The sequence below is a fragment of the Nannospalax galili genome, unplaced genomic scaffold (genome assembly GCF_000622305.1).
Source record: "Nannospalax galili isolate Female #2095 unplaced genomic scaffold, S.galili_v1.0 scaffold125, whole genome shotgun sequence".
NCBI classification, from domain to species: Eukaryota; Metazoa; Chordata; class Mammalia; order Rodentia; family Spalacidae; genus Nannospalax; species Nannospalax galili.
The window spans coordinates 1395959-1415086 of NW_008354705.1; the positions used below are offsets into that span (position 1 = coordinate 1395959).

Consider the following 19128-nt stretch of genomic DNA (forward strand, 5'->3'; position numbering starts at 1 on the left):
AGAAGAAGGGGGTGGGAAGATTGTAAGAACCAGAGGTCAGGGAGGACCAGGGTGAAGTAGTGTATTCTGGCCATGACAAGACCACTGCACTCACAGCACCTGTGGCCACCTGTACAAGACCTGCACAAGATCAGGCCAGTCAGCCTTTCCTTATGGCGTGAGGAGAGGCTTAGGAGCCCCTACCTTAGAAGAGGACCTATTGACAGCTAATACCAGCAGGAGAAGGAGATTTGATTTTCTTTAGGGGTATGGTCTCTAGTAGGCTGACCATTCTCCAGTGGATGGCCTTGCATTCATATGTATATGGGCAGCACAAATTGGCTTAGAGAGTTATTTAAATTTTTTAATTATTTTAATTTTATGTGTATGAGTGTTTTGCCTGCATGTGTGTAAGTGCACCTGTGTTGTGCAGTGCTTGTGGAGGTCAGAAGAGGGTGTCAGATCCCTTGGAACTGAAGTTATGGTTATTATGGATGGTTGTTAGCCACTCTCTGGGTGTTGGGAACTGAACGTGGGTCCTTTGCAAGAACAGCCAGTGCTTTTAACAGCTAAGTCATCACATCTCTCACTGAATTTTTTTTAAAAAAACAAACAAACAAACAAACAAACAAACAAACAAAAGGACATGAATGTGGGAGAGGGAATGGGGGCATTAAATGATCAAAATGCAAATTGTGTGCATATATGAAATTCTCAAAGGATCAATAAAAATATAGTATTTAACATGTAGATCTCATGGGCATCATGTTTCCCCTTCAGATGTGAATCTGGTTACACTGGACAGCACTGTGAAAAGACAGACTTTAGCATTCTGTATGTGGTGCCCAGCCGGCAGAAGCTCACTCATGTTCTCATCGCAGCCATTATTGGAGCCGTACAGATCGCCATTATAGTAGCAATCGTCATGTGCATAACAAGGTAGGTAATGACCTTAGAGTGACACCTCTAGATGCTGGCAGCTGTAAATTAGTGAACAGCCTTAAAGCACACTCACTGAGACGGGCTGATGCCTACTGATCCATCAGGGAAAATCCCAGGGTGTGTTCAGTGCCATTTCCACATGGATCTAACCTCCCCTGGTCTTGCTGTTGCTTCAGAAAGACCAAAAAAAAAAAAAAGGACAAGAACTCCTTCTCATGGCCAGGGGCAGATCTGGCCTATAGGTGGAGGGGGTTACAACAGTCAACAAAATGAAGGAATTTTGGGATCACGGAGCTGTGTATTATGAACACTCTTGGACAATGGTTGTAGCAGAGTTTCTAGAATTTTCTTTCTATTCACAGAGGAGCCACGCGGCAATGCTTTAAATCTTACAGAATTGTGATGTTTTATGCTTATAGTGAGTATATCAAGAAAGGAAAGAATTGTAAGTTTAAAGATAGCTACTTTTCTGACTACATCATTGCTTTATTTTGTATTCTAGATTATAATGGTAAGTAATAAAAAGTGCTGTCAAAAATAAAACCATTTATCATATATTAGAAGACTTCCTTGACACACACACAATTGACTCTCTGCCAGAAAAAAAAAGAAAAAGGAGGAGAGTGTAAAGATAATGTTCATGGAGCATCAGAACTGAGTCTTAAGGGAGGTCAGAAGCAGCGAGAAAGAAGAAAAGACAGGAGCAGAAGTTCGGGGCATTCTGCTGGGACTCTTCAGTGTAGTCTGACACATATTTCTTCCTGGTTTGAAAAACATTCATTTACTGTCAATTGTGTGTGTGTCAAGGAGATCTTCTAATATATGATAAATGGTTTTATTTTTGACAGCACTTTTTATTACGTTTAGTATGTTGCCCAAGGTCATAGAGCTGGGCAAGCCCCTTTAACAGCTCCTAATCCTGCCTTTTACCTCACTGTGTGTTCTCAGTGTGCTGTAACTCTCACTCAGTAATGTGTCAAGTAGATATTGGCAGGCCATATTGGATGTATAGCCCATCTATCCAAAATCTGGGTAAAGCTAGACCTTCATAGTCCCAGCCCCCTGGAGCTAAAGTAATAAATCTAGAAATGATAGAAAAAGGTTCTCTGAGTAAGTGATATTTTTCATGAAGTTTCAGCACTAAAGTCAGTGTGCTTTATCTCAGAACAGATGATCTGCCTGTAGGCAAGACCACAGAGTATAAAGTTGGGCAGCAGATCAAAGAAGGGACATTATGGCATAACAAATAGTGACAACAGGAAAAGAAGATAGGAAAAAAAAAATCAACAGAGGGCGGGCCGGCTGTGGCCATTTCATGCAAGCTCAGAGGTTAACTCTTTGCCTGTGGTCATCCGGCTAATGACTAAAAGTGCCTGGGTTTGGATTCAGTGCTGTTTGATTCTTGAATCATTCCTCTTACCACTGAACCATGAAGAGGCAGGAAGGGCCCTGTTGTGTTATGTTGGGAAATAGGTCCTCTAAGTGTGACCATTGCATGGGGCCAGGGTTCAGACTGGGTTTTGAGGTTTCAGGATTTTGAGCTGAGGAGAGACTTGTTATATATTTTCCCACAGCATTATTTGAAAGGTTGTGTGCAGGATTTGTTGAGCTAGTTAAGGGGAGACCATTTAGGACATTCATAGGGGAAAGCAGAGTAGGGTACCAAGTCATGTGGAAGGTGAAAGCAAGTGGTAAAAGGAAGAGAAGACTTTGGAGACTCTCCTTGAAGATCCAAGGATGTTGGAGGTCCTGAGAAGCCTGGTGGCATCCAGCTCTTTGGCGATCCAAAGAAACTGAAATCCTGAGTTGAGAAGTATGCTGCTCAAGGTCATAGAGCTGGGCAAGCCCCTGCCTTTTACCTCACTGTATGTTCTCAGTGTGCTGTAACCTTCACTCAGTAGGTTTAAATTACCTGGCATATGTTTTTTATGTTGGCACTGTTGACTTTGTAGCCTAGGTCCTTTTGGTGGCTTCACAGCTTCTTAAATAGTACAGTGGCTCAGCCTTCACTGCCTACGGTCTGTGACTGAAGGGTCATCCTGGTGCATCCTTTACAGTTTTGTCCTTGAAGCCCATCTTTATCTTATATCCCATCTCCCTCCACCCCTGCCGTGGATGGCTTGCTGTCTTGTATTTGGAATATTGTGCTGATTTATGTACTTGGACTTAACCACCATTGAATTTTTAAGGCGTGCCTGTCCCATGTCCTCCATCAGGGGACAGCTGTTCATCTGTGGTGGCTGTTGCTTGTGAGGAATCTCCCTTTAAAAGGATGTTCCTACTGACCCACTTATCTATGAGTCATGTTTCCTTCTTTTATCCTTGGAATCTTTTATGTTTTTTTGAGTTCTAGAATGACAGCTTGGCAGGGATCTCAAACACTGTCTCAGCCAAATTCTATTTTATAGAAGAGAAAACCTTGGTCCCAGGAAGTTGGAGCTTCTCCAAGTCATAGTGGGTTAGTGATAGTCAAAAAGAGTTGCTTGACCTCTCAACCAATTTCCTCATTTGTGAAATAGATAGGATTCGGGCTCTGTCTGTATCAAGCTATTTTTATGAGGATTAGTGAGAGAAAATCTTTTGAAAACCATGTATAAAGTGAGAGCATGTCATTAAGGCTTTTAAGTTAAGGCAAAGCAGTCCTCTTTGAAATTAAATAAAAATGTGGAATGTTGGCGTAGGAACACTCATTATGAGACTTTCTTTCTACCGAGGAAAACTCAGTTTATATTGGTAGTTATTAGTAAGGTCTGAACTCGAAAATTATCAGCATTCCTACCAGCTCCTTCACTCTACATAGCATAGCACCTTGCAAGAACTGATCTTGCAGTTAGTGGGTGGGGAGGAGAGTAGCTATACTAGGTGAGGTTTATACCACAGCAGGGGCACGTTTATTGTAGTATGAGAGCAGAGTCAAGGATTATCTCACCTGCAGAGTCCCAGTGTCCTCTTTAACTATGGTATACCCTGGCCAGTTGCAGAAACTCCTTTGGATCATTGTCCAAAGTCAGTGGATCAACAGTACATTCTTATCTTAGGTTTAGCCCAGAACGACTTGGCTTCCTCCTTCACCCAAGGTTTTCTTGGTATTTTGGTGGTGCCGTAATGCTCAGGAAAAGCCCTCAGGTCAAGGTCTTTTCTACTGTCAGAGCTCTCTTCTGTGATCAGTCATTGGAGCTGGGGAGTTGCCAGGTCACAGGGGCGGCCTTGCCTCTCAGGGATGTGTGTGCAGTAGTGTGGGCACTGGGAATGAGTTTTGCTTGTGTCTGTTCCTAATTTACATGTATTATCCCTCCTGACCCCAGCTCTATAGCAGATTTACCAACCTGCCATGACGTTTGTCCTCATCTTATCTTTAACTGAACAGTTCTTGTTCCCTCTCCACGCAACTGTGTGTAGTGTGGCTCTATGTGTGCTTTGTTGTTACTTAGACCCAGTTGAAATATCCTTAACAAAGTGTTCTTTTTATCTTTATTTTCATGCAACAGAAAATGCCCCAAAAACAACAGAGGACGCCGACAGAAGCAAAACCTAGGTCATTTTACTTCGGACACTTCATCCAGAATGGTTTGAACTGATGACTTTTATATGCACACTGACCATGTGATGTACATTTATTATGTCTTTTTTTAAAGAATGGAAATATTTATTTCAGAGGCCTTATTTTTGGACATTTTTAGTGTAGTCCTGTTAGCTCGTATTTAGAATATTTAACTACAACAGTTTGGGACTGTTTAGTAGTCTTTGTTTTATGTTTTTAAATACAGAAATTGATTTCACGAATTTGTACCACATGGTAATACTAAGACTTGTTCTTTACCCATGGAATGTAATATTTTTGCAAAGATGGACCCACTTCACAAGTGGTTATAAAGTCATACTTCTTCCCCAGTGACCACAGCAAATGGCAAAGCATGAACTAAAGGTAAAGATGTTTACAGATTACTTTTCTTACAAAACAGATCTAGAAGACACTGTGTTTAAATAGATATTTAAATGTTTTTGAGATTTAGTACCTGATTTTTTAGACATTGCCTACCGCATGAACTGTAAAGCTGTGTGTATGTTAGATGTAAAATATTTATAAGCTGTATGGACTGGAATTTGACTATTCCGCTCTTTGAAAACATAATTCTGACAATTTGAAAAGGTACCAGAGAATATTGATGGAACAAATCACCGAAAAGTGGATTTAGATACTTTCTAAATAGACTGTTTAATAAGCAGATTGGCATAAAACCTTACATTATCAGTTGAAACTTTAATACACGTTCATTTTAAACACAATGTTTGTTTTAATATAAATATACAAATTGTATCAGTGTTTGTGAATACAATGCAAAAATAATTGTTAATGATTGGTGCTCTGAAAGTGAGCTTAAAAATGACCTACAACCTCTATTCAAATTTGTCCCGTAGTAATAGCTGAATTAATAGACTGTTGATGTTTAAAGGTCTGAAGTGTGAGTAGGACTGTATTGAGGTGTTTAACGTGTAGTGTAGCCACTCCAAATTATGCATGTAGAATTTAAAGACTATGTTCAGATTTAAATATTAATTTTAATAATTTGGTTTGGAAAGCATGTTATAATATAATGTTTTCACTATACAGTCTGTTTTGTGTGCTTATTTATTATATATGTTTTGATATTGCTGTGTCAGTACAGGTGAAATTAGCAGAAAATATTTCAGTTCAAAATTTCTTTTTGCTTTTACAAACTGCTGCTTGAAATGATCCAAAGTCAAAAAGCTTCTCCCAAGATTTGGAGTTTGCATTTTGTTACTTGGCTTGTAGGCTTAGAATGAGCGACATCGTGGCTTAGGGAACTTCTTCAAACTGCTTTCCTCTTCCACCCACACAGGCTTATTTGAGTCCCTTAGTCAGTCAGCAAGCATGTTTGGAACCATCCCCAGTGCTTTGCAAGGGCTCGTGTTGCAGAGCAGTCACGTATGGGCATTTGTAGTTATAAATACTTGACCACTCTCCAGGGTGGGGTTTTCAACCTTTTAAGCAGCTTTGTTCCCTGTTACCAAGCTGACTTTTGGCCTCAAGTGCCAGAATTGATTGCTATAGGGTCAGTCTTTCTCTGAGAAAGAAATAAAATGGAACATACTGGGTCTGCTTCAAATGCTGGTAAAGTCCACCAGAATCGCCTGTCCGATGTTACTGAAGATGAAGACCAGGATGCTGCTCTTACCATTGTGACTGTGCTAGACAAAGTAGCCACTATCGTGGACAGTGTGCAGGCAAGCCAGAAGAGAATAGAGGAGAGACACAGAGAGATGGAAAATGCTATCAAATCTGTCCAGATTGACCTGCTGAAGCTGTCACAGTCACACAGCAATACGGGCTATGTCATCAACAAGCTGTTTGAGAAGACACGGAAAGTCAGTGCTCACATTAAAGATGTGAAGGCCCGGGTGGAAAAGCAGCAAGTGCATGTAACCAAAGTTGAAACCAAGCAAGAAGAAATAATGAAGAAAAACAAGTTCCGCGTGGTAATATTCCAGGTACACTTGCATTTCTGTTCAGCTTGATGAGTCTAATCTCTTGCATCCTATAATTGTCACCAGGTCGCAGGAGTTCCCAGTGTTACATCTTAGCCACTCATCTATGGTCATGCAGGGGAGCTCGGGATGCAGCCATTTCTATTTTAACTGATGCTACTATCATATTTGTGTTTGGGCTTCTTACCGTTTCATGTAATATGAACTGTAGCTCATGGCTATATTTTTTGCTTTTGAAACTTAATATTGGTCAGACTCTCAGCATATTAGCTGTATTACTGAGCATAGACTTTGAGCATGTCAGAGCTAGAAGAGTCCAAAGAAATCTCAGATTTAAAACACTTCTTGTTGCATAAAAGAAGAGACTGGGAAGGGCTGAGGACACAGTTCGGTGCCAGAACACTTGACTAGCATGGGTGATGCTTGCATTTGATCCATGGCATCCCCCTAAAAGACAAGTTAGCTGGGAACCCCACAATCATGGCTTTACTTTTACCACAGAAAGCCTAGAAAGCCCAGCCAGCAAATTATAAACTTTTTAGAATGTAGTTTGTCTATAGGAATTTTTATGTGTTAGTCACAATAATAAAAAGTTAGCTATTTCTCAATGAATATTCAGGTGATTTATTAGTTTTTTAAACTTTTATTGGTTTTTGTGATGCACTCCAGCCTGTAGCCGTAAGGTAATATGTAGTTCAAGCTATCCTCAAAGTTAGGCCAATGCTCCTGCCTCAAATTCCCAAGTGCTAGGATTATAGGCATGAGCCACCATGTCAGCTTAAATTTTATTTTTTAATATTGTAATGGTATAACATAGATGTAGAAGTTCCATAAATAATTCCTTAATTGATTGCAAAGTCTTTTTACTTAGCTGATTTGATATAATTGTGTGTGCCACTGCACATTGAGCTAAGTCCCTGTAAGTGCTCAGTCTCCCCCACCTGTTGGAACATACCATAGTAAATGTATAATGACTATATAGTGTATTTTTTAAATACTTATAAATTAAGGAACAAGTCGAACTTTTCTCCGACAGTTTAAAAAAAAAAATGAGAGAAGCGTCACCTGGAAGTTTATGTACAATAAACAAGAGTGGAATTCCTTTTTTTAAAAAAAACTTATTTAAACCCTGGCCATCACAGAAATGTAAATTCAGAGTGTGAGGGTTCGAGAAAAAAAGTTCTTTGATGTTCTGCTACGGGAGGCCTTAGTTGGCACAACGGCTCTGAAGGCATTTATTTTTAATAGTGTGTGTTATGAACTTAAAAATTTCCCAAACCTTCTGACCCCCTAATTTCATGTCAAAGAATGTGTTCTAAGTGTAAAAGCAAGAAAGCAAGAACGTGTGTGGAAATGTTTACTGGTGCCTGTGCACGGCTATCCATGAAAATCAATGCGTATAAGGAAAAACCCTAAAAGAATAAAACAAATTGAAGTAAGAGCTCAGTTGGGTTACATGGGCAGATATTTTCTGTAAATACCAGGGATGTGGCCCGTACTCTTCACGTTCTTTATGCATGAGTCAGTGCTCTATTGCTCTTTGTTGAGTGGTCGAGTTACACTGAAATGAGAGAGTGATATTTTTGGATGTTTTTAAATGTTCATGGGTTATTTAGGAAAAAGAATAGGGAGGAGAGAGGCCCTGAGGTGCTTATTTCAAAGAGAGAGCGGACTGGGCCATTAGAGTCCTTTATACCCCCCTCCCCTGTCTCTTTCTTCCCAGGTTCCCCAAAGCTCTTCTCTAGGCTGAATGTAACCTTACTCTTGGTTGGCGGTTTCAGTGTTCGTCCATACCATGGTGAACTGGATATGGTATTGGAGAATGTGTCCATTCTTCAGTTCAGCTTCCAAAGGTATCAGCCAGTGCCTGGGAGCTCACCTTCCATTGCCTTAAGTGTGCTAGGACTTGGGGTCCCATACTTCTGAGGACCTATGTCCAAAGCATCAGACCAGGCTCTCATCAGGACTCACAAAAGTTACAGCAAAGCAGCTGCTGAGAAAATTCGAACTGGCGTTGTCTATCGATGTAAACCCCCAGCCCCCACACACCCAGCCCTTTAAAGTTGTTTTCCTTTTTGTCTCTTTATTCCCTGTTTCTTACTGGCCATTTTCCCCCTTGTTGGGCCCTGTGGTTATTAGAGGAACTGAGAGGTAGTAGTTAAAAGCAGGCCTCTTTTCTTTTAAGACAGAATGTCTTAAGGAGAATGTCTGTGAAATTAAGTTGTTCAGATTAGGTGAGTTTGTCAGAAAAACAATTACTGTCTTTTATAAGCCTGCAGAGAAAATACTGAGGCACATACAATGGACATAGAATTCAGATTCATACATTCATTAAATGTTAGAACATGTACATGATATTCACATGGTTATTCTTAGTAGTCCAGTTAAAATTAGTTATAATTCTCAGAGCTAATAAGTAGATGTGGTCATTTGAAAATTGTCCCTTAGTCATTTAAAGTATACATTTATTTCCACTAAGTTTTCCCAAACATTTCCCCGGATATATCTTTCTACCATGATCTTTACTGGTTGTGTATGGATAAGCTTTTGATGAATCCTGGATACTGGCATTTAAAAAATTACCTGGTATAGAAATACACAGGTATAAGCCGGGCATGGTGGTGGTTCGTCTCAGGAGGCAGAGGCAGGCAGATCTCTGTGAGTTTGAGGCCAGTTGGGGCTACAGGGAGTCTCAAAAAGGCAAGAAAAGAGAAAAAAAAAGAAATACACTGGCTGGCATGTTTTTTTCTTTGAACACATTTGCACATTGGTGACCCCTCTCATCACATATGCCAGGAGTCATAGCATATCTTCTCAAATTTTAGTTACTTACTAAGCACGAGTTTATGGTTACCAAATAAGTCACTAAGGATAAGTCCCAGACTTCTATGTATTCAAATTTCCGCTATCTGCTTTACTTTCATATTCATTCAATTCCACTTTATTCTCACCCGTGTATTCATTCTGTTACAAAAATGTTATTTTTGACTAGGTGTGGTGGTGTAGACCTGTAATCTTCCCACTTGGGAAGTAGACTGGTGGATCAGGAATTCCAATACACTGAATTTGAGGCCAGCCTGGGCTACGTGAGACTGTCTCAAAAACAACAACAAAAAGCTACTTTTACCTCAACCTGACATAAACAGGTATCATATTTGGAAGTCAGCTCTAGTTCAACTTCCACAATTGTTGGTTCAGTGTGTTTGCTAACTCATGGCATCACTGATTCCGGGATGGTAATGGATTTCTGGGCAGTAGATTTTACCCCTTCCTCAGCTTTACTTGGTTTCGAAGCTTGCTTTTGTGCTTTGTGCTGTGCAGTTGAAGCGAAGCATTCGAGATTCTGGGATGCTATCTGACGTCTCCACAGCAAGACTGTGGGGTTTCTCCTGACCAGGCAATTACTCTTCAGTTCCTGCTTTTTGAATTACTCCTCCTCAGGCTAACCCAGCCCACAGTGTTGTTGATCTGATGCTGGTCCCCACAGCAGGTGTCAGGAAGGGAGTGGAATAACTTTACTGCCTCTCACTCATCAGAGTTATGAGACACCACCTCTGCCTTTTTTTTTTTTTTTTTTAAAGCTCCTAGACACTCCAATTCTGTAGCCAAAGAATTTAACTTTAAATATCCTCTGGAATAAGAGTCTAAGGATTCTTGACCATCAGGCTGATTGTTTTAGAGTATGTGCAAATATACTTCTTATAATTTATTGTATCTCCTTATTAATTGAGTAGACTTAATCTGGATCTCAAGTAGCAATGTTTTTGCAGTTTGTTCTCTTTGCCTCCCTGGCTTTCTCTCTCCTCAGCTGCCTGACACACCTCATTTTTATTCTTTCTACAGCTTCAAAAATCTGACTCTCAATCTGAGACACTCAAATCTGAGACACTCAAATCTCAAAACATTCTGAAAACAAAACCTAAAAATATATTTTCTTTTATTTCTTCACTTTGTGTTATTGTTTGTTTGTTTGTTTGTTTGTTTGTTTGTTTGTTGTTATTAGGCACAGAGCCGTTCTGGACGTGGCCCTCCTACTGCTCTCTTTCCTCCTCGTGCCCCTTGGTCTCTGCTCCAGCCGGACGGCCTCCTCGATGTTCACCCTTCTTCCTCAGCTTCCTACCTTGTTCATAAGGTCTTTGTGACTACTGTGTTTTCAGATGTCACCGTCCCCTGTCAGCAGACACTCCTTTCCCTTCTGTTCCCCTTGAATTTATTACCATCCAACATGTGCGTTCTCTCTTTGTCTAAGAGCTGAAGCTTTTACTGTAAGTTTCCTTCAGATGTCTCCAGGTTCTAGAATATTAAGTGATACATGGTAACTTAGTAACTCTGTGCTGAAGTCATTCATTAAGTATACCTAGTATGTTCAACATGCACAGGTGCTGCATACAAATAATGAATAAGACGCATCCCTGCCTTGAATGATGCTGTCATCTTACGAGGGCCTCAGGAGAACATGTATAAGAAGGGGGGCTGTCCAGCTCATTTCAGACTGTTGTACATGGTCTTCCTGTGTAAAGTGGAGACAAAACTAGCTACTTGGGGAAGTTTGGATGTTTGAATTGATTCTTAAAGCCACCACTTGTAAAGCTAAAAACAATAAAGAGCCATTGACAGTATCAGCAACCATGTTTGAAAGTGTAGAGCATTAGTGTCCAATCTTTTACATTGCAATATGATGTTGCCATCTATAAGCCTGTAGGGCCACATTCATGGCTGTCTGGGACGTACATGGCTGGTGGCTCATGGGTTGGACACACTGTGTAGAGGGTTGAAAACATTTTGTGTTTGAGGAACTTGAGAGTGCTGTATGCTACTGGGCTGGAGAACAGGGAATGTAGGGTCTGGGCAGATAGAGGAGCCTTTTAAGCCTAATGCAGAATTCAGACTCTGCTTGAGTACTGATGAACTCCTAAATGTCTTCCATGGATTATAATCAGGCTATGCTATGGAAATATTTCTCAGGAAATCCTTAGGGGATGATCTAGAGGGAGAGAGATCAGAAAAGACTGAAGGCATAAGTTTAGGACTAGATGTTGAGGAGCTGAATGAAGATATTGGTAGGGCTCCTGTGAACTGGAGCTGTGTTCCCTCCCCTGAGCTATAGTTGTGGTCCCCTCCTATGAGCTGGAACTGTGATCAACCTCCCCCCACCCTGTGAACCTAGAGCTGTCCTCTTGCATGAATTTGTAGTCCCCTTCTGTGACCTGAAGCTGTGGTCCCCAACCATGAGCCACGGTTCCACATTCCTCTGGTGGTTGGCTGATGATGGAGCAGATTGGAGGATGGAGGACTTCCTGATGTTGAACAACATTTTCAGAATTCTCTGAGTTGGCTGCATTGTTCTCGCCCCCCCCGCCCCCAGGTCCCAGCTTTTGCATGGCAGTGGCTTTGTCTCTGTGTTGGGCTTATCCTGGGGACAGGGAAGGTTTCTGTCATTTGAAGATTGTAACTTTGGGAGAACTGATTCTCTAGAATGGACCTGTCACTGCCCTTGACGGCCAGTTATGGTCTTTGCTCCACGTGAGGTCCTGGCCATCCAGGTCTTGATGTTGGACCTTCCCGTTCCCAGGCACCAAGAGGTTTTCCAGCCTTCTATTACTGTTCTCCAGCCCAGTCTGCCTGTGCCCTACAGGAAATATAAATCACCAAGTTGCACTTCTGGAGATAAAAATCACAGTCTGGGAAGTTAAACAAACAAAACAAAAACAGAAAAACAACTTTAATAACCAAAACTGATAGAACTCTCAAACTGAAAATATGTAAATATATTTTAGAATGTAAAGTTGCAATTCTAAATGTCTACTATAGTTTTTGAGCATTATTTACTGAAAACTACTACCAAACTTCAACAATACTGTGAGATTTCTCACTGTTGGTGTGTAAGTTTGGCATTCCTTTCCCTTCCAAATTTTCCAACCTATATAAACTTTTTTACAGTGTAAGCACGTTATTTTTTTTAAAGCAATGCTAATAAAATAGGTATATAATCAGACACTCATAATAAATTACAAAGGGATGTATTTTAAAATACTTCTTTAGTATGGATGTAATTTGACCATTTATTTAAAGACAAAGGCAAATTTGCATATAAGAAGCTATTGGTAGAGGATTGGGGAGCAAACAGATGAATAGTAGTGTGTCATCGATAGAACTTGATGACTGGTTGAGTATGGACGGAGGGAGAGGATGCATTTGGGGTGGTCTTTCTGAGACTTGTGTGGCACCCAGGTGGTTACTGGCACTGAGGTAAAGGAAAGGAGATGCAAGTAAAGAGGGTAATGAATGGATTTGAATTTTGTACCTTAAGGTGCCTATATTACATCTAGATAGAGAAACTTGTCCATCAGTCATCTTAGTAGGAGCGGATAGGTGACCGACCATATAATATTTGTAAGAAATACTGTATTGACCAAAGAGAGAGACCTTCAGAAATGCCAATTTTAAGGACCAGGCAGAAGATAAACAGCGTGGAGGAGGGTTGCAAAGTATGGCCAGAGGTAAAAGCTGATCCTACTGCACAGGAAGTACTCACTCACGCTTTGCTTTTCTCTCCTACAGGAGGAGATTCAGTGTCCCACATCCCTGTCTATTGTTAAAGACAGAAGTCTACCTGAGAACCAGGAGGAGGAAGAGGAAATCTTTGATCCCCCAATAGATCTCTCATCGGATGAAGAATATTATATTGAAGAAAGCAGATCTGCCAGGTTTAGAAAGTCAGGCAAGGAGCACATTGATCATATCAAAAAGGCGTTTTCCAAAGAAAACATGCAGAAGACACGGCAGAATTTTGACAAGAAAGTGAGCAGAATTAGAACCAGAATAGTCACGCCTGAGAGGAGAGAGAGACTGAGGCAGTCAGGAGAGAGACTGAGGCAATCGGGAGAGAGGCTGAGGCAATCGGGAGAGAGGCTGAAACAGTCCGGGGAAAGATTTAAGAAATCTATTTCGAATGCTGCTCCCTCAAAGGAAGCTTTTAAGATACGCAGCCTTAGGAAAGCTAAGGACCCCAAGGCTGGAGGTCAGGATGGGGACAGGGAGATGGGTGTGGACATCATTACAGGCAGCCCGGCCCTGGGCCCCATCCATGAGTTTCACCCTGATGAGCTCACCGAAACAGAAGAGGAGGTGGCCAGGGTAGGGTACACTCCCCAAGAAGGAGGAAACCCCCCAACTCCTGAGCCATTGAAGGTGACTTTTAAACCTCAGGTTAGAGTGGAGGATGACGAGTCACTCTTGGTGGATTTAAAGCAGTCGTCATAAAGAGGAATTAAGTATAAACATAAATTTGTTTAATCCTGCAGTTGTAGTTTGAATAGCATAGTCATTTCTTTTATATGCCAATAGGAAAATAAATGGTATGACTGTTTCTTGTATAATATACATATTATATACTTTTTCTCCTAAATTCCTTGAGAATTCTTTTTATTTCCCCTGAGCATATTACGATTCTGATGGCTTTTTCTTTTCATATGCCACCTTTTCATGGCAGCTGTGGTTTTTTAAAAATTCCTTTCTCTTGGCCCCTGAGAAAATAGTTGCCTGGCTCAGGTCAGTTATGTGCTTGGTCATTCATGAAGGACAAACTGGAGATTTGAGTCAGTCTCAAAGGGAAGTAACTAATGTGTAGATCATATCATCCATATGTTCACATCAAGAGATGCATTAGTAAAGTGGTAATGACACTCCCTTTGAAGCTCTTGGGGGGGCACAGATTAAAGCAGTTAGCTGTAGCACCATAGCTTTTTTACGAGTGAGAGATTTGGCAAGTTGCCTGCTTATTCTTCCTGATAGGAATGGGGAGGGTTTGCCTGCCCTGCCCTCCTTGAGAGATTTGTGAAGATCAAAGGGGACATCACATGCTTTGTGGGAACGAGATGCACATCCAGGAAAGTGTAAACCACGCTGGTTCCTCAAAACAGAATGAAACAGTGACACCTTGTGAGAAGCCCCTCAACACCAGGTAGTGAGGGCCTGCCTGGCTTGAACAGAAACTAAAGCTGGTCTTCAGAAGTCTGCTTCCAGAATCAGGAGTGGAAAAGAAATCTTTGGATGTCCACTTTTTCATCATCAAAGACTGAAAATAAACCTGGGGTTTTAGCTGGGTCGTAACATGTTCCTTGGAAAATGTTTATAATTTTTCTTAGGTTTGGATGTGAGGTGGACTGTTGTAGCTTTTTTTTTTTTGAGCAGCTTGAGGTGGAAAGCTGGGGCTCTGTTGTCAAATGGATTTTCTAAAGTCTGCTGTGATGTGGTGGGCATGGAAGTGACCTTCAACATTTATGTTTTAATGATCCCTTTAGGGCCCACCCGTCTAAAACACTAGCTGTAAGCATTTGTCACAACCATGTGGAGAAAGTCAGATTCCACTTAGCTCTTGGATTTAGGCCTGCGCAGTCAAGTAGCTGTTGCTGCTAAAGGAACAGACATGCTGATTCTGCACTTCCAGCGTGCTGAAGTCTTCCCATCATTTTAATTTTTGTTCTTTTTGAGACAGGGTCTCCCTGTAGCCCCAAGCTGGCCCGGAACTTGCTTTGTAGACCAGGCTGGCCTTGAACTCACAGAGACCCACCTGCCTCTGCCTCCAGAGTGCTGGGATTAAAGGCGGCCTCCACCATGCCTAGCTGCCCTCATTTTTTTTAATATGGCAGAAATGGTAGAATTATTGATGTTTGATCCCGTTTTTTTCTGATGTTTGGTTCAATTTTGAATAATCACATAGTAGTTAAAAATATGCAGGCATGGGAATGCATGCCTGAATCTAGAACTTAAAAGACCGAGGCAGGAGTATCATAGGTGAATGTGAGGCCAGACTGGACTATTAAAAACAGTACAGGGGCTGGAGAGATGGCTCAGCGGTTAAGAGCACCAGCTGCTTTTGCAGAGAAACTGGGGGTTTTGTTCCCAGTACCCACATGGTTGCTAATAACTTGCTGTAATTCCAGTTCTAGGGGATCTGACTCTTCTCGCCTCCTTGGGCATTGCATGACATGGGTGCACTTACATCCACGAAGGCAAAACACTCAAACACATACAATATTAAATAAATTAAAAAGTATATATACACTCATGTACATACATAGAGTCAGCTTTAAAGCATTTAACTCAGTTACCCAGATGGGTGAGTTTGATTCAGCATAATTTTCTTTTCACTCAGCCCAAAGACATAAGATGACAATTTTGTTATGTTTTTAATAGAAAACTAAAACATATGCAACATTGAATAAAATGTTGAAAGAATAATTCTAAAAACATTTTTATTACAGCTTACAAGGAGCTTGGACGGCCAATAATGAGTTTGGACTGCCAATAATAAATTTAAATTTAAAAGGACGTTATTCCGAAATGTGGTGTCAGTGTCATAGCTGTAAATGTTTTAACCAATGATGAATGGAAAGGGCAGCATGCAAATGAAGCCTGAGGTAGTAGTCCTTTGAGGCTAGGAAGAATATAGAAAAGTTACAAGAGTTTTGTTTCTAGTACTGTGCATCAGTTGAGCTAAAATATTTTTCTGCATATATCAAGGAATTTTGTTTACTGACATGTTATATAACTAGCTTGACATCTTATGAAATATTACACATGTCGATATATTAGAATTTGACAGGGAAGGAGTTATAAACCTGATAAATTCTTCATCCTCATAGAGTTTATGCAACTCCAGAAACACTAAAACAGTTTCATGCTCCTAGAAGTTCATGGTAATTTTGTGCTGTGTTCTTGCTACCCAGAAGTTTCCCTCTATGTCATAAATGTCTGTCGACATTTCTTCCCATGTTTAATTCCTAATGCCCCTGTTCTTTATTTCTTTTACTTTCACCCTGCTTTCTTGGTGCAAAGATAAGGGGCTGTAAATCTCACATCCCGTTTAACATAAGGAATAGTCTAGACAATGTTATTTTGAAAGTTTCAGAGAACACCAAACGGGTTGCTTACTCCTCTGTGATATGGAGATTGTTCACATCAGACTTTAAACAATTTATTCACGAGAAACACTTAGTAGGACTTAACCCTTTCCACATAATGACGCAGAGCAGTGCAGCAGCCATGGACACCAGGGGAGGGGCACTCACTTCAAAGCTCTTCAGAGTAGAAAGAAGGGACGTGCAAGTGTGTGTGCTGCCGGTGATGGTCCAGGTGTCCTGAGCGAACAGCATCCTGACTCAACGCTTACAGGTTGGAGAAGCTGCTGATGCAGGACACTGGAGTACATGGAAGTTCATCTTGGTGACAGTGGACTTGTGTACGTTCCCAAAAGCAAGTTTTCATAAATGAAAGATACAAACCCAATTTAAAAAAAAAATACAAACCATTTTGACTTCATTCTTTGCTTTCGTACACATTAAAGGATTTGGTTGAGAACAGACCTGATGTTTGTGATGATTCTTTTAGTTATTTAGTTATTTATGTTCATGTGTGTGTGTTTCTCTGTATGTGATTGTATACTCACATGTGCAGGTACAGGTGTGGAGGTCGGAGGGACCGCTTGGGGTGTCCTCTGTCATTCACTGTCTTACTCTTTGGAGACAGGGTCTCTCCCTGAGCCTGGTGCTTGAATTTTCTCAGCTAGACAGGAAGCTAGAAAGTTCCACTAGCCTCCTGTCTCTGCCCTCCTTGGAGCTATTACAGGTGAACTGCTTTCATGGGCGCTGGGATCCGAACTCTGGTCCTTATGACTGAGTAGCAAATGCTCTTGACTCCAGAGCCACTCCAGCCCCTCGTTGTGATTCTTATCAGCTAAAGGGTATGGGTCCTGGTATACAAAATACTCCAAGAACTGTTGTTAACTGTGCACTTTGATTAAAAGAAATCACTGGACTTTTTTTTTTTCCTTCCCCTTATAAGACAGGTTTTCTATAGCTTCTTTCATTGAACTCTGCTAAGAAAATTTACAGTTTTTGATTTCCAAATAAGGGGAGGGATCATTATGTTTTCATTGTCAATTCCATTTCACTTTAAGGCACGACAGCACTTGGTCTACTGCAAAAGAGCAGCAAAGAAGCTTCCTGCTAAATTCCGTGCCACTGTCATGGCTGTTTGGACTTAGGTGATGTCTGAGGATTTGCAGCTGTCCCACTCAGATCAGAATCAAATAGTAAGAGATCTGGATTAGCTGCTGTTGCGTTGAGTTTCTTAGGACTCACCTAACCAAAGACTGCAAGGAGCGCCTTTCCTCAGAGTAGAAGCTGCCCTCCCCGAAGACACCCACGCCCTTGAGAAGCAGAACTGCCTTGTGAGTTGAAGGCCGCTGAGCTCCGCAGTCTGTTCTTTGCCCAGAAGGCCAGAGTTCTGCCTACTTGTGTGTTCCAAGGAAAAGCAATGCCTGATTCTTAGAATGGGTTTTCTCTCCTGTATTCTTTCACATCTGAAGAGTCCAGCTAAAGCTGAGCTTTTTTCCAGATGCTGTTAACCTGCTACATTGGCCACGGTCAGTTGCCCAGGTATATGTGGCCTGCTCAGATCAGCTGCCTTGTATGCAGCAAGAGCCTCTAACTCATCATGGGTTATTTGGTTTCTCCTTTTTAAAAATATATTTTTTTTTATGTGTATGAGTGTATTTCCTGCATGTGTGAAAGTGCAGCTGTGTTGTGCAGTCAGTGCACCCGGAGGTCAGAAGAGGGCATTGAATCCCCTGGTACTGGAGTTACAGACGGTTTGTAGCTGCCATGTAGGTGTTGGGAATCGAACCCGGGTCCTCTGCAAGAGTAGTCAGTGCTCTTAACTGCTGAGCCATCTCTCCAGCCTAGTTCTTTGGTTTCGTATCTGATCCTTTGGTGTCTGTCAGCTTGGATCTGAGTCATAGCATCTGAATGTACTAGGGGCTGAAGATGGGTTTGATACAACCCTTTATATTTCTCTGATGGAAACTTCATGCAAGGTTTGGCAGCAAAATGGAGACTTAAGGCACCATCTTTATTGTGGGATGTGCATATGTCTAGTAAATCTCCATCTGGCAAATTCTTTTGACAAAGGTGACCTAGATCCAGGACAGGAAAGGGCCCCACGGGTCTCCTTGGGGACCTGCATGCCCTGGTGTGGCTGCAAGAAATGCAAGGTTTGCAGTGGGAGACACCATTTCATCATCTGGTAGTGAGGCTTGCAGGCCTGCCTCATACAGTCAGCCTCTGGGAATAGCTGCAAGCTTCCCTTCTGAGCTGAGCCCCAACTTGAGCGGACAATGTTAAGGAGACAGCGGGTGGAGCAGCTAGGACTCCTGGGGTGCAAAAGCCACATCTGAATGTAAGGTCCAGTTTAAAGTCACAGCCTGGTTTGTGTTTTTGAGACGTAATTTGTAGTGTTAAAAGTAGCCCAATGAATTTGGCTGGTGTCCCTACTGAGGCCTGTTTGGAACCCACTGAATTGAAGTTCTAGTCTTAAATTAGGACTGATGGAAGAGGTTGATGAGTTGGACATTATAGATTACAGCCTAGAGGAGGGTGGGATACACACTTTTCAGGGGAGAAGTGGAGAGACATCTCATGTATCTCTGGCTGGCTACCAACTTGTTATGTATGTAGCCAAGGATAACCTACCTCCACCAGGGACCTCATACACATTAGGCAAACTTTCTTCCAACTGAGCTAATATTCCAGCCTGATACTCTTTAAAGTATAGATAAATGAAGTGATGGGTTTTCATGAGGAAATTCAGGCAATTTGAAAGTGGATGATCTTAGAGTTGACAAAATTCCAAATTAAG

The 19128-nt window shown here is 41.4% G+C and overlaps 2 protein-coding genes across 2 annotated transcripts in view; both read left to right on the forward strand.

The window, feature by feature from the left end:
* Tmeff1 (transmembrane protein with EGF like and two follistatin like domains 1) overlaps window positions 1-5530 on the forward strand; it is an 81976-nt gene extending 76446 nt beyond the window's left edge. Inside the window, exons 9-10 of the mRNA XM_008851904.2 lie at window positions 760-918; window positions 4410-5530. Of these exons, the coding sequence (XP_008850126.1) occupies window positions 760-918; window positions 4410-4494 (244 nt within the window). The 3' untranslated portion in view covers window positions 4495-5530. The remainder of the gene's footprint in view (window positions 1-759; window positions 919-4409) is intronic.
* A 119-nt stretch (window positions 5531-5649) lies between these two features.
* On the forward strand, window positions 5650-16793 carry Cavin4 (caveolae associated protein 4). The gene is made up of 2 exons (XM_008851905.3): window positions 5650-6432; window positions 12991-16793. The coding sequence occupies exons 1-2, from the start codon at window positions 6025-6027 to the stop codon at window positions 13690-13692; spliced, it is 1110 nt and encodes a 369-aa protein (XP_008850127.1). The 5' UTR covers window positions 5650-6024; the 3' UTR covers window positions 13693-16793.
* Window positions 16794-19128: the final 2335 nt, after the last annotated feature.